Consider the following 14,287-nt stretch of genomic DNA (forward strand, 5'->3'; position numbering starts at 1 on the left):
TCGGACTGCACCTTTAACTAAACACTTGTATGTATTGAATGACGTGGGACGCAGACTGCGTGCGGAGTGTGGGCAGGAAGCACAGAGGGATCACGACGTCAAGTTAGCTAAAGTTAGCAAGAACCATACCGGATATAATAAAGCCTGTGTATTTATTTCAATAATGTGATAAGCCGCTATTACGTCTGTGTAATAATTAGAGATAATACTACACACATTGTTTCTACACAAGCAGCATGTGAATTGTTTTATTTAATTAGCTCTACATATTGGGATTTACTTCGACACATCAGGTCGTTAAACTTTTATTGTGAAAGCTCACACAGGAAGTAGATTGTTTCGGAAATGTTTGACTTGACTCCAGCAAAGACAGCAACGGGCGCACGGTGGCTACTTGAACGAAAACGGGGGAAGCTCGCTCAAGAACCGGCTGGGCTGTCGTCGGGAACTCAACATGCCACAATAGAAATGCTGAGCGTAGGTGCGAAACAGCCGTATTTACCCCCTGTGCAGCGATAGTTGAGGGCAACGCCCCGTATCCACCGAGCAGAGCCCGTACTAAAGTGCTGGCGGAGGCGCAGCGGTGAGCGGTTTGAAACCCAGCAGGGCGGCTAGCTCACAGCGGAGAGGAAGCAGGACTGTCTGCTGAGAACCATGAGAGAGTACAAAGTAGTGGTTCTTGGATCCGGAGGGGTCGGGAAATCCGCGTTAACCGTCCAGTTCGTGACGGGCTCCTTCATAGAGAAATACGACCCCACGATAGAGGATTTCTACAGGAAGGAGATCGAGGTCGACTCCTCTCCGTCCGTCCTGGAGATCCTGGACACGGCGGGGACAGAGCAGTTCGCCTCCATGCGAGACCTGTACATCAAAAACGGGCAGGGTTTCATCCTGGTCTACAGCCTGGTGAACCAGCAAAGCTTCCAGGACATCAAGCCTATGAGGGATCAGATCATTCGGGTGAAAAGGTACGAGAGAGTGCCCATGATTCTGGTTGGAAACAAAGTGGACCTGGAGGGGGAGAGGGAGGTCTCGTCCGTTGAGGGGAAGGCACTGGCGGACGAATGGAACTGCCCGTTCATCGAAACTTCTGCCAAAAATAAAACGTCGGTGGACGAACTGTTTGCAGAGATTGTCCGACAGATGAACTATTCTTCAACACCAAATGGCGACGACCAGTGCTGCTCGTCTTGTGTCATTCTTTAAGAAAAAGGACAACCATAAAGTGTTATTCTTTGCTCGGTTTTAAGTTTGCAATGGTAAGTTGAGACACCATACACTTGAAATGTTAAGCTGACATGAATGATATTAATTGACACTATGTAACCACCAGTAACCTAGGCTACTTTTACTGAAATCCTTTCTCAGCACATGTCCATACTAAGTAGCCTATAGATAAATGCACTGCGACATACCGGATGTATGCTCAACTGGGCTTAATTTGAGCCTTTTTGTGTATTCATTTAAATGTCAGTGCTCGTTTATACAAGCTCAGTGTTAGTTTTCACTTGTGACATACAGTAGGAACCTTGCAGTCTATTGTTTTGCCAAAAAGATTGGGGAAGTGTCTGGACTGGAGGGACAAGCTATGAGTTACTTAAATAAGGGTTAGTAGTTTAACCTTTACACCTATAGTTTGAAGTTTTTAAACAACAGCTCAAATTGTACTTTCCAGAATGAGGTTAACAGGAGTCAGGAGATTCCGATGTTCTTCTATGGCCTAGATTCAAGAGTCCCAGAATAAGCCTTAAATGAAATGTGTTTTTACTTTTGTCAGAGGTTGTTGTAGTTCATTCATGGCTCTTCCTATCTTTTGTTTGTGGCAGTGTGTTGCAGCGAGTGTGTACTGTTGAGCTCTTCTTCGTTTCTCACCCTGGCCTTGGAGGAATGCTGCAGGGGGACGAGAGGAGGAGGAGGGGAGCAACTGAGACTCAGAGGGAGGGGTCCACTCTTCAGGAATTCTACTGGGTTGGAGTATCTTTGCTGCACGATCAGTGTCCACCATTGATGTCAACACAGTGTCAGATCCAGAGTTTCAGCAACAACCCCCTCACCAGTTCCAACTGTATTCACAACTGGAGCTAAACCCCAATGGAAAAGAAATGGAGGGCAACACTTAAAAGACACTCATAAATTGATGTTTCTGTATAAGAAGACAGAGAGATAGAGTATATTTTGTTAAATAAACTGAAAAGTCTGGGGCGGGTAAAGATTTTTGGTGATATCTCCCAAACCCATTATCGGAGCGACGTTCCACAACACTCCAAATCCAATTTTTTTTTTTTTCAAAGTCAAAAGAAATTGACCCCACTTATCTGCTGGTGGAGTAAACGTGATGAGTGCCACTTTTTTTCTTCATCTCCTCTTTAGTGTGTGAGAGGACCTTAACTGAAGTGACATGGGGACCCGATCGCCCTTGTGTCGAGTGCCTTTCCTAAACAAATCAGCGGTTCAGATTTAGTGCCAACCTACATATCACCAAAAGAACCCTTCAACATGGCAATCCACAATTTAGGGAACTGTTCTGGATAATCTCGTAGGGGTGGAGGCTGAAAAGAAACTACAATAGGCTTTTTGTTAATGGAATGGCGGTTTTCTGTATGTTTTACGTTGGCCTTTTTTAAGTCTAAGGTGTTCATTTTGCAATGTCTGCTTAGTCTGGCCAAACATTTCTTGAAATGCAGAGGTACTGGAATGACCCTAGAGGCGATAACAACACCAAACGCTTACCTTCCAGAACACTTAAATCAAATTCTGTTTATGTTTATTTTGTTGTTTTTAACAGGAAATGTGATGATGTACCGTTGAAAAATCTAACCTGATTGTAAGATGAATTTCAGACCAGCCATTTAATAATGGGCTGTCAATTTTAAAAACAAGACTTTTAATACAAATTGCATTTTTTTTTAAAGAAACCATGCTGTGTTTTCTCTTTGTTCACTTGTTTCATTGTGTGTCCACAATTGCTAATTGCTAGTTTGCTGATCCTAAACAAAGATGTCATGAGCAGTTTAGGTAACAGTTTATCATTACTTAATATAGCTTAGTATATTTACATACTGCAACAATAACAGTTTACTACAAAAAAAACACAGTAATACAGTTTATAAAAAAGGAAATGTTGTTGTATGCATAGTTTACAGTAACATGACTTCCCCTTAAACACAAACGGACAAAAAGCCCTTTAATGCTATTTTTTCACAAACACAAAACCTTCCGTGTGGTTAACGCTGAGATTACTGTGCATGTGTTGAATGTGAACAATCAAAAGCTGAAAGAAACCAGACTAAGGTGTGCACATGTTATGACTAATTCTAAAATGGATGACTAACTAACCTCGTAACCTTGTATGTTGCATTGTTTACAAACATGACACTGGTAATGTAAGGATGGTTATTGTCAGGCTATGGAGCGCATGTGCCGTTCCTGAGAGCAGGAATTTGTGTAAAGATAATTGCGAATTACCCGAGTAGATTCGTAGATTTGCTTTACCTTAACCATATTCAGCAACAAAATGTCATCAAGAGCAAAATGCGTCTATCTTATCCGTCTGTCAGTCTATCAGTGCATTGATAGCCAAAGCCAGGCTGTGCTGCTCGAGAGAAATGTCTCTTAACTGTGTGGGTGTAGCAGTGTTTCAGCCCAGAGCTTCAGCCTGGGTGCAGTGTGTGTGTGTGTGATGTGGAGAGGCCGTTATAACTGAGCAGGCCCCGATCCGCTTCTGTTTACCTACAGGGATTACTTAGCCCCTTCTGGCTGCCTGACCGCAGTATGGCTTGGGGCGGGGGAGTAAACAAACACAACACAAGCTTTACTTATCGAGTCCGGTTTTTCTGTGGGTAAATATGTGCTGGTCTTCAAGCTGTATACTGTGTATATGTTGTGTTTTGGTATGTGTCTTATGAGTGTGAGCATATGTGTCTGCGTGTCACCGCCCTGCACAGACTCGGACCCCTCTGTGGGCCGGGTATCTGTGCCTGTTAGCCAGTGTAAGCGATGCTATCATATCTTTGGCCTTGCCTGCACCATGTGACTGTGGGGCATGAGGAGGTCAGGGTACAGGAGCAATTCAGCTTGAATATGGCATCCAACAGGTGCAATTAAAGAGTAATGTACATAAAAGCTGGGCAAATGGGGTCAACATTAGTATTGTGGTATTAAAAAGAGATTTTATGATAATGACATATGTTACAGTGATTGCCGATTCTTTCTGTGTTTTAGTAGAAAACATTTCCATGTTCCCACACTGTATTTTTATCCCCTAAGCTGACGGCATTAGCTTTAGCCCAGATGTGCTTTGTGTTTGTCTGGCTGTTGATAGTAGCAGGTCTCAAATCCTCCTTACACCTATCACAAGCCGTGGCTTGTTCACACCTGTTTAAAATCTAAACTGATGGCAGGTTTCCTCCAAGACACTGATACAGGTTGAGTGATTAGACATGAACCTTGCTGAACTGGAACTCTACCTTTTTAAAATAATATTGCTAACTGTTAGTGGATAAGAGGGAGAAGTTATTACAGCTATGCCCCAGATACTGTACGTGTACACCTCCATCTCTGACTGTTGCGCAGCTTCTGTCTCTTGCTGTGGTATAAACATCTGATAGCTGAAGAATTTGCCCTTTGGAAAGAAAGGGGCCTGTCGAGTTCCTGTTTCCTTTGATTTATCTCTGTAGAAAGTGAGAAGGTAAAAGTTTCACTTCCTGCCCTTTAATTCTGCACAACTCAGCGCCAATGTAGACTCTTTGTGTGGCTTTGAGTTTAATAGGTCTAAGCATATTAGTTATTAGGTCTTAGTATTTTGTAGTTGCGTTCTTCAGTGTTGTTTTTATTTTAATGTAACAGATGTAATGAGAATAACTATTGGTTTCAGATGCAACCAACAGGACATCGGTTATGATCAGGTTTACGGATGGCCTGCTTTGTCATTGGTTGCTGGTCATGGGAGATAGTCATGTGATGTGGTTGCCATGGTTAAGGGGGGTTGGGATGTGGTATGGCTGCTGGGGGTGGCCTCGTGACCTATGGGCGTTCAGTCACTGCTGGAATGGTGACTGTACGAGAGGAGGGTGTCTGTCTCTTTGATCATCTTCCACTCCGTTGCCATAAACATATATTTTCTTTGCTATGGCAGGGAGTGCAATTTCACTTTCTTAGCTTATTCCTGATGAAAATTGTGGGTGGCAGATTTGTACATCCTTAGACAAATAATTGCCTTTCCTTGTTTGCAAATAACTAAATATTTATTTATTTTTTCAATGTTTAAGATAAGGGATAAATGTATTGTTTGCTGCAAAGGGTCTGCTGTTTCTCTTTATATTTAGCTGTTGGTAGCGGTTGCTCTGACAGGAAGTGTGTCGACACAGCCAGAGAGAGTGGGTGGTGTGTGTTTGCATTTTTTTACATGGGACTTAATCACTATATAGGCTCTTTGCTGAATTACAGACTTCTCTTTCTCCCAGCGTCATCATGCTATTTCTGAGGCTCTGTTGTGTTCAAGAGTGTGGTTTTCGCCTGGTTTTTCTTGGCAGATGTGCGTGTTATGCACTCTATGGCAGTGTGCTCTCTGAAATCCATTTGACTCTATAAGCATTTCGACTGTTGACCATTTAGTTTATATGCGGCAATATTGTTAACTTTATAGTTTGTGTCACAGTCATTTCGCTGTTAGCCATTACCATAACAACACAGGAATGACCATTCACTCGTTGTTTGTCTTAGCCTAGAAGGCTGAATTAGCTTTGTTTTTTCTCTCCTTCAGTCACAGATGAACACACACACTGCAGTTAACCCACGTTGTGCACATTTAAGGCCACTGCAGTTTAGATTCCTGCAGCATTCCTACACCAAGTTTTTGTGCAGACACAAGCTGCAGAGGGGTCACTCACCTCCTCTGTTGTCACTCACAGGAACAATGGTTGTCAGTTTCATATTTATCCATTTATTACTTAGCCCATGAGACTTTGACTATTTATTTTAGTTTGGCCATGCTTTATTTAAGTGTAAAATCTTACCATACAGTTGACAGTAGATTGTGAGGGAACTTCTAATACCTAGATTTCACTATATCTTACAGTAATGTTGCTGCTCTGCTGCTTTTTTCCATACACTAGAGTGGGCTTGATTGTGTGAACTGATTTTCTCATTGTATATCTCGTCCGGACCTAGCAAGTGTCAGTTAAGAGTTAAAACTGCCGTGACTGTTTATCCATTTGTGTCTTGATTCACCTCTCAGTAAATCAGGGAGCGGCCTTCTCATTCAGAGAGCTGACTGTGCCGAGATGGGAATGCCCCAGAATTCCTCTCATTCCTGTCATTCCTTCAACTGTAGTGTCTGGACATGCCTTTAGCCTGAACTGAAAGAGAGATGGATCAGGGGAGAAAGTTGTGACAAGAAGTGGCATTCATGTGTTCTTTGTGGTTAATTTCAGGGCATTGGCCTTGCAGTTGTCCTTCAAGTCTGATTGGAAATAACGCCCTTGTTGTTCCCAAGGCTTTTTTCTCTCTTCTGATCACCACTCTGATAGACAAGAGAAGAATATCACCAAGAAGCTACAACAAACAAAGTTAGAGAAAAGGAGAGATCAGCTGAGATAAGGGATAAAAGCGAGAGTGCATGGTTTGTCTATACAGGCCTCCAGACACTCCCCGCTCTGTCACAAGATGGATCCCACTTGGCAAGCAGTCCAACTGCTCTTTATACCCATCTTTAGATAATCATAGCACCGTTGCCTTAGTTTGCATCAAAGCTCCATCTGAATAGGAAACTAGGCCAATTGAGCTAGTCAGACAGACAGGACTAATTACTAGCAAAGTCCCCTATGTGGATGATAAATAGCTTTTGTTCACTTGTGTCAGTGAGGAAAAGGAATGCTTAAGGACTCGATTTATAATTGAGCTCAGTTGCAATAAGAGTTTTAATTATGGTGGGAAAAAACCAGGTCATACATGTGAAGGCATGGCAGGCTGCAGTTTGATCTTTCTGTATTGGTATATATGGTTTTCGAGAGATGTATATACATTCTCAATAACATCTCTGTTAGCTTTGGTCTGAGTGAGTCACGCACTGCGTCAGTGACTTTGCTGCTGGTGCTCTGCAGCAGGCCTCAGATGTAGCTCCTGAGGTTTGTGTGTGCATGGTTTCTCAGTTGAATGACAGTCTGACGTCTTTTGTCAGAGGACTTACAAGAAGTGAATGGCCTTGAATACTTCCTTGTTTGTTTGTGTCAACAGATGTTTAGAAGTGATGCATTAGGCCATATTTAGAGAAGGGCAAACAACATCCTTTGGACCCAGCCATTCTTTGTGAGGGATTTTGATAGAAGAGAAAAGTTAGAAACTATTGGTTGTGACAGTTCCTTGGTGAGAATCTGTGGATGATATAATAATACCAACACCCTTTAACTATGCAACACCCACTACAAGGACATTTAACACATTTTGCAACATAACAGCATCTCTGGCAGAGGATTGGGTTTGAGTTTGGTTAAAACTAGGAGCTAGTTTTAAAGGGATTTACTACATCCCTTTATAGCTGGTCAACATTAGTTTATCTGTAGCACCATCCAATGAAGTCCCTTAAAGAGCCTGTGACACGAGTTTCCCCCATCATCCAAACCCATCAATTTGAGTAAATATTGCCCCCTTGAAAAACCGTTACTGAACTGATTTTGGATATTTGTACTTTGATAACCATTAATCTGCCCTTCAATGTTGACAATTTTCTAGATCTTCTCGGGGATTCTTCAAGTCCCGCCAAATTATGTGTGACGTCATTGCGGGCACAGCGCTCCAGCTGCACCGTTCAGGATCCCAGCATCTGCATGTAAACGCACGATGGGGCAATTTTGAACGTGTCTGAGAGCTCATATGAGGCTGAAGGATCGGTTTATTTTGTATCTGTTAGAAGTTTAGGAATTAGGTGCGTCAATATGGGCGATCATACGGTCATGTAGCCAGTGGTGGACTGGGACTAAAAATCAGCCCGGGACTCTCGACCGGCCCACTTCGGTACCACTAGTAAATTGTCAACGGGGGGAGTGGGGGATGTGCTAGTGACTTATCCGACCGGCCCACTTCGGTACCGGCCCATGGGGATTCGTCCCGATGGCCAGTCCGCCACTGCACCCAGCCCAGCCCACGTAAACTGTCAACNCGGTTTGTTTTTTCATCAGGAAAAACAAACGGTTTAAATCATCATCCTCACGATCATTTAATGTATCATATGTTCACCGAATTGACATGAAAGCACTAATAAATGTAGTTTCATCCACTTGAGTTTACAACTACAAAAATAATCGATTTGTTTTTATATCACATCCGACGGGAGGAAATTCAGCAGCTCTCACTACCGATTTTTAATCCTAATTTAATCATCATCTTCAACACGATAATTTATGTTTATGTTCACCGAATTGACATGAAAGCAGTGACAAATATGAATATACTGTAGTCAACTTCATTAAAACGTTATTAACGTGCCTAAACTCAGTAATTCACAATTTCTACGCATGACAACACACTTTGTCCGTGTTTGGCTCTCTCGCCGCACAGTGAAGCGTTCCCGCATTGACGTCACTTCCGGCTTCCCCCAAAACCTCAAAATGAGTCGAAGGAATTTTCCCGCGATGTTCGAAATTATTGATATTTATCGGAACGGTATCGCTTTTTCTTTTTTAAACTGACGGTTCGAGATTACTAGTAGCCCACTATTTCATTGCACAACAGTTGTTGGGTTCGTGTCACAGGCTCTTTAAGTCTGTAATGACCTTCTTTAGTGAAGAGTGAATCTCTTATACATGCATGTCGGAAAGTAATTTTCAGAGTTTATGCAGTTTATAATCAGTGGGTAAAATCAAATTGTGCTGTTATTATTTGGTCTAATGTTATTGGCGTTAAGTTTAGTCAATTTAGGTAAATTGTTTTATTTTGTGGAATGTTGCAAGAATGTTACGAGGTCAGTGGATACTCCATAATCCAGCTAACATTAGCCATTTCAGTTGGTTGTCTTCAAGCAGTTATCTGAATTTAAATCCTTTTTAGTATTGATGTGATGCGTACACCTCAAACTAGTCAACAGGGTAATAACTAGGCTCAGTTAAAAGCTGGTGAAAATATTAACATGGCTCCTGAGGGAGTAAATGTAGAGCTTTGGACAATATAGCAGGACAGGATGCTCGATGTAGTGTGATCTGAACCTTGGCCTTCTGGTGAAAGAAATCTGTCTTCACTCGCTGCATTATTCTGCTTCCTGCTTTGTTCAGAGCTGAACTTTATCACGTGCACGTAACTTGCGCTCAGCTTCTTCTTCCTGCCCTCCTTTCCTTTCCTTCCCCCTATCTGGTCAGGAAAAGGTTTGTGGCATCCTCCTCCAGGGCCTGATCCTGGGTCATGTGACAGCCTCCCACCACCCTAGTGTTACCCTCCTGTCACCACGGCAATGTCAGCATTCTGACTAACATGTTATGACATCCGTGACCTTCCTCCCCCATTTTCAACCCCACTTATTTTTCTCATTCCATCATCTTTTCCCCCTCCTCACTGAGTTTATGCATCTTGTCATCATTACTCTGGTACATCCTGTCATTCACGCTACCTCTGTACTACAATCTGGGTTGACATGCCTTTCTAGGAATTTGTTACTTTGTGCTTTTTCAGTTCAGGGTGTGTGTTTTCTTTGGTGAGGTGAGACCGGAAGAGCATTTTTATATAGATACCTTGTTCCTGTTTAGGTTTGTTGATATAGTTATTTTCTCCTCTTATACCTCTCTTTGCCTGCCTCCCTCCTCCCCCAAGTTATGAGTCCAGATTCATCATCAAACCTTTCTCTTGAGGCACTGTTATGCAATACTGTTTTATAACCTGAGCAACTAGGGAGCAGAAAAAAGAAACCTTGTGGGAGATAACAGCTACAGAAAGAGCCGAATTTGTCATAGTGAGAAGTACTGTATGTGTGTATTTCCGTACTGCCTTGTTTGTGTGAGCTCTCAGGATATATGTGTTCGTTATTTTGTCCTTATAGTCGCCGTTAGTATGGATGTCGCTCAAATTTCTAACCAACATATGGTTATATTAGCCTTAACAGTGCCAAAGTGTCATGTTCATAACATTCCTAAAATCATCACATTACCAAAAAAAAAAAATCGGCTCATTCACACAGTAAGTAATCCAGTGGCATCCAAAAAAGGCAAATACATGTAGTAATTCTATGTCTATAATTTAAACAAATTCAAATGTGCATGAATTGAATCTGCACACCAACTCACATAAACCCTTACAATTTAGTGAAATAGACAGTTGTATTATTTCTTCAGAATTAACTTTAAATGGTTTCTTATTTTCCAATACATAACATTCTTAGATGAACTGTAATCTTTAAAAAACATAACACAAATCTGGGAAAGTTTGTAAATCGTAAAGACTATTTTCTAATAAAAGTTAATTATCTATATTTACACAATGAACAGCCGAGGTGTCAAAGCATGTTTATTTACCTTTCTGAAACTTTTTCAAAATATGGTCATGACAGGAAGTCTGCATGGCCAAATCAGTGTGTTGCACAGCTGAGATCAGCCTGTACAATTACACAAAAGCCCCACCCAGAATGCCAGAGTATCTGTCTCACACACCAACACACTGCAGCAGGAAGTGAGCAAACATTCATACCTCTGCAGCTAACACATGACATCAGGTTATTACAACATGAGTCACACATTGTGCTCTTTCATTTTCAGTGAAACCACTGTGAGATGTTTGTGCTGACAAAGTAGAGTGTGTGCAATCACACCTGCATGTACAATTGCTAACTGTTCACACATGCAACAGCATAATGATCATACATAAGTTACATTATACTCTGTGGTAGATGTAGCAGATGCCCCAGATATGACCCTCTGCATTGAAATTATTTCTGGGAATTTTGGAGAAGCTAGGCTCCGAGGAAATTGCTCATATCCTGTGTGGAGCTATGGAAGGGGAAGTCTCCTGTGACAGTGGGAATCTCCAGTCTGCTGACCCACATCCCTGGGCTCTGTATCCTGCTCCATTACTGCTTTGCTTTGTTAACGGTTTTACTTAGGACCTACGGAAAGAAAGACGTAATTCTGACATCATTGATCAGAAAACTTGTTGCATTGATATGTTGGTCTAACTTAAATAGGTTTTCTTAAATCTATGTTATATTCAGTGTTTCGCTACAACAACACAACACATGTGTTTCCTTCCTCATGAAACAAGGCTATTTAAACAATACATTTTTTTAAACTTTGTAAACCTACTTTACTCAGCCTTGCAGACTTGTTCTTCTCTGCCCTTTGCCTTTCTTCTATGTTTCCTGGCTGGGCCTTATTGTACATGCTAGACAACATACAAAAAACTCATCAAACATTTCTCCAAAGTGTTAATCATTTTCAATAACTCAACAAGGTATCTTAAATAAGAAGTGGCAACATCTCCAGCCATATTGGGTGCAATAGTGGAGCAATGATGCGTGGTATCAAATTTGCCATCTTCCTCAATTATGACAGATCACACTTAGTGGTGTGAGCTAAGTTAGCCAGTGTCTGCCTGTGAATAGTACATCAAATCCAGCTCATTTTTCTTCGAAGCTGTCAAAATTATATTTGCAGTCATCTACTGCTCATATGCAAATGTATTGCTAGGCTACAGGCACAATGAGATAACTGAAAAGCATGTTAACAGATGGGAGCTTCACATAAATGGAACTCAATGCTCCTTTCCCTTTCTGCCGTTGGCACTCTGTGCTTGGTTACAAAGTATTTTGCTGATCAATGGGCTCAAATGCACTCTGGCTGCTAATACTTCAGTGTGTCCTAATCCTGCTGCCTGTAGGCCTTTACCAAAAGAAAACACTGAGAATAATCAAATATATACCTCCTGGGTATTTTTTCATCATCACAATCGAATCATCACTTCAATCGAAAGCAGAAGGTGAGAAAATGCTACTGTTCCCTGAAAAGATTGCCTACTGACTGGTGTTGTGTGTGTGTGAGAGTGCTTGACTCGATGCTGCAGTTTTTACTATGGGTAATACATAGTAGTACAACTCCTTAACAAAGTGCAATGCACATTGCTACCCAGCATAATACGTGTCCCATGTGTCATGTGATGTGTGACTGAATGGTGTCCACTGTTGGTGATCAGTGAGCTGACAGGAAGGAAGGGTGGCTCCATGTAAGACTTCCTGTCCTGCTGTGTGACTCAGTGTCGGTCCTTGTGCTGCTCTTTTCCTTTTCCCTTCACTCTTCTCTTCCTCCTAGGCTCCCCACTTACTTCTCACTCACATCTCTCTTCATTTATTTTATTACCTGTTGTAGGACCATCTGTCCAGACTTTGGCAAGTCAACTATTGACTAGCTGCTTGCTGCAAGAGTCATATGTTTTACATCTTGCACCTCCAGGTTTTTTTTTTTTTATAGCCACCAGTTCATGGATAAGATCAATACTATTAACATTTCAACAAGGTAAATATAAGGCTACATCCAGCCTAGACTAGTTTCTAATCCAAAGGTTATAATTTGCGTTCTGGATTGTCTCTTTTGGGTGCACATGATGTAACAACACTAAAACTTCCCTGTGCCCAAGTCCAGCATACCCCTGACTTTTGTTTTAATTTGAACAGATTAAACATGATTAATCAGCTTTGGAGGGGGTTACAGATCAAATGTGTTGCTTTTGGACAGAGTAAGGCTAAGTCTTTATGCTAAACTAAGCTAACCAGCTGCAGGCTTTCTGTTTACCGTACACTCACACACGTCAGAAAGTATAATTTTTTTCTCAGTTGCAAGAAAGAAAATAAGCATATTTCCTAGAAAAAAACGTTTGCTTTTATTTGTGTTCTGTATAATAAGACATAAGATGAAAATCCATAATCGGTATGTCTTCAAAGCTGTTATACACATGTAAAATAACTACTGTTCTGAGATCAAAACAACAATTCCCTGTGAATTCTAAGGATAATTCCTAACAGGCGCATCTCATGTTGAGTCTCTTAATTGCTTCCCTTGATCCTCTTTTAATTTGGAACTGCGAGTTGACTCCAATCCTGAAAAAATTGATTGATATCTCGGATGTTTAACACTGAGTGTGTTGATCGTAAGCCATTATAAGATGTCATCCAATTAGTAGTAGGCCAAATCTTTTCAGCAACCGTCGGCCAAAAACAAAGAAATGCATGTGAGGGAAACGTTTCAAAGACAAGCTGGAGATGACAGAGGAGAGGAAACAGGGAAGAGGAAGAGAGAGAGGGGAGGAAACGGGGATATGAGGGACGGGAGGAGGCCACGCAGCAGGTCTCTCATTCAGGCTAATGCCATTAGTGTCACTGCGCAGGGGGATCATATGACTGTCATTACTGCTCTTTATTTATTTACCCTGACACACACACACACACACACACACACACACACACACACACACACACACACACACACACACACACACACACACAGATTCCAGCATGTCACTTATCCTGTGGATTTGATGAACCCCCCCATGCAGTAGCCTTGAAGCTTTGACAAAGGGCTATCCGACACACAAATGCGAATGGACCTACGCAAATGACGCCTGTCTAGAGTGAGTGCACATCTCTGAATGCTCGTAACATGTCCCCCCCACTCCTTTCTTATTCCTGTTTCTTCAGGCTGTGTAAGCCTCCAGACCATAATGGGCTCTGAGGTGCTTAGTGGCCCTCCAGCCAGCCCCCCTTGGAGGTCCTGCTGTGTAACGGGAATACAGAGGGCCATGTTGTCCTGTTTTCGTGTACTGCAAACTTCCTGTTTGGCAAATAAACAAAAGTCTGAAGGGTTATCACTTCGTTATCCCACTTCCCTTCGGCCTTCCTCATTTTTCTTGTGAATCCCTAACTCTTTGCACATTTGCAAGGGGATGTAATGCATTGCTTGACTCAGCACAGTGTTAGCTTGTTGTGTAATAAAGACTTGGTTTGTGATCTGTGGTTCTCAGCAATCTAAGATGGGCAGATGGCTGCCTCTTGCTCACCAATGACTCTCTGTCTCTCTTCTTATTTTTCCCAATAGTTATTTTTGTCGTGTGTCGGCGTTTATGTGTGAGCCTATGTGTCTTTGATTCTGAGTCAGTGTGTGTGGGTGTGTCTAAGTGAGTGAGTGAGGGATTGAGTTTGTGTGTTGTTTTAGGAATATCTAGTCTGTGGACCATATGGTACAACACTGCCTGCTGGGCAAAGATAAACCCCACATGTAATGGCAGAAGAGACACCCGTGTACACACACACACACATGCACAAAAA

The 14,287-nt window shown here is 41.9% G+C and overlaps 1 protein-coding gene across 1 annotated transcript; it reads left to right on the plus strand.

The window, feature by feature from the left end:
• Positions 1 to 341: 341 nt before the first annotated feature.
• Positions 342 to 2,935, plus strand: LOC104963196 (ras-related protein Rap-2b-like). The gene is made up of 2 exons (XM_010791762.1): positions 342 to 1,259; positions 1,827 to 2,935. Exon 1 carries the CDS (start codon positions 655 to 657, stop codon positions 1,204 to 1,206), a length of 552 nt encoding a protein of 183 aa, XP_010790064.1. The 5' UTR covers positions 342 to 654; the 3' UTR covers positions 1,207 to 1,259; positions 1,827 to 2,935.
• Positions 2,936 to 14,287: the final 11,352 nt, after the last annotated feature.

Source organism: Notothenia coriiceps, unplaced genomic scaffold (genome assembly GCF_000735185.1).
Source record: "Notothenia coriiceps isolate Sejong01 unplaced genomic scaffold, NC01 NC01_scaffold00035762, whole genome shotgun sequence".
In the NCBI taxonomy this organism is placed as follows: Eukaryota; Metazoa; Chordata; class Actinopteri; order Perciformes; family Nototheniidae; genus Notothenia; species Notothenia coriiceps.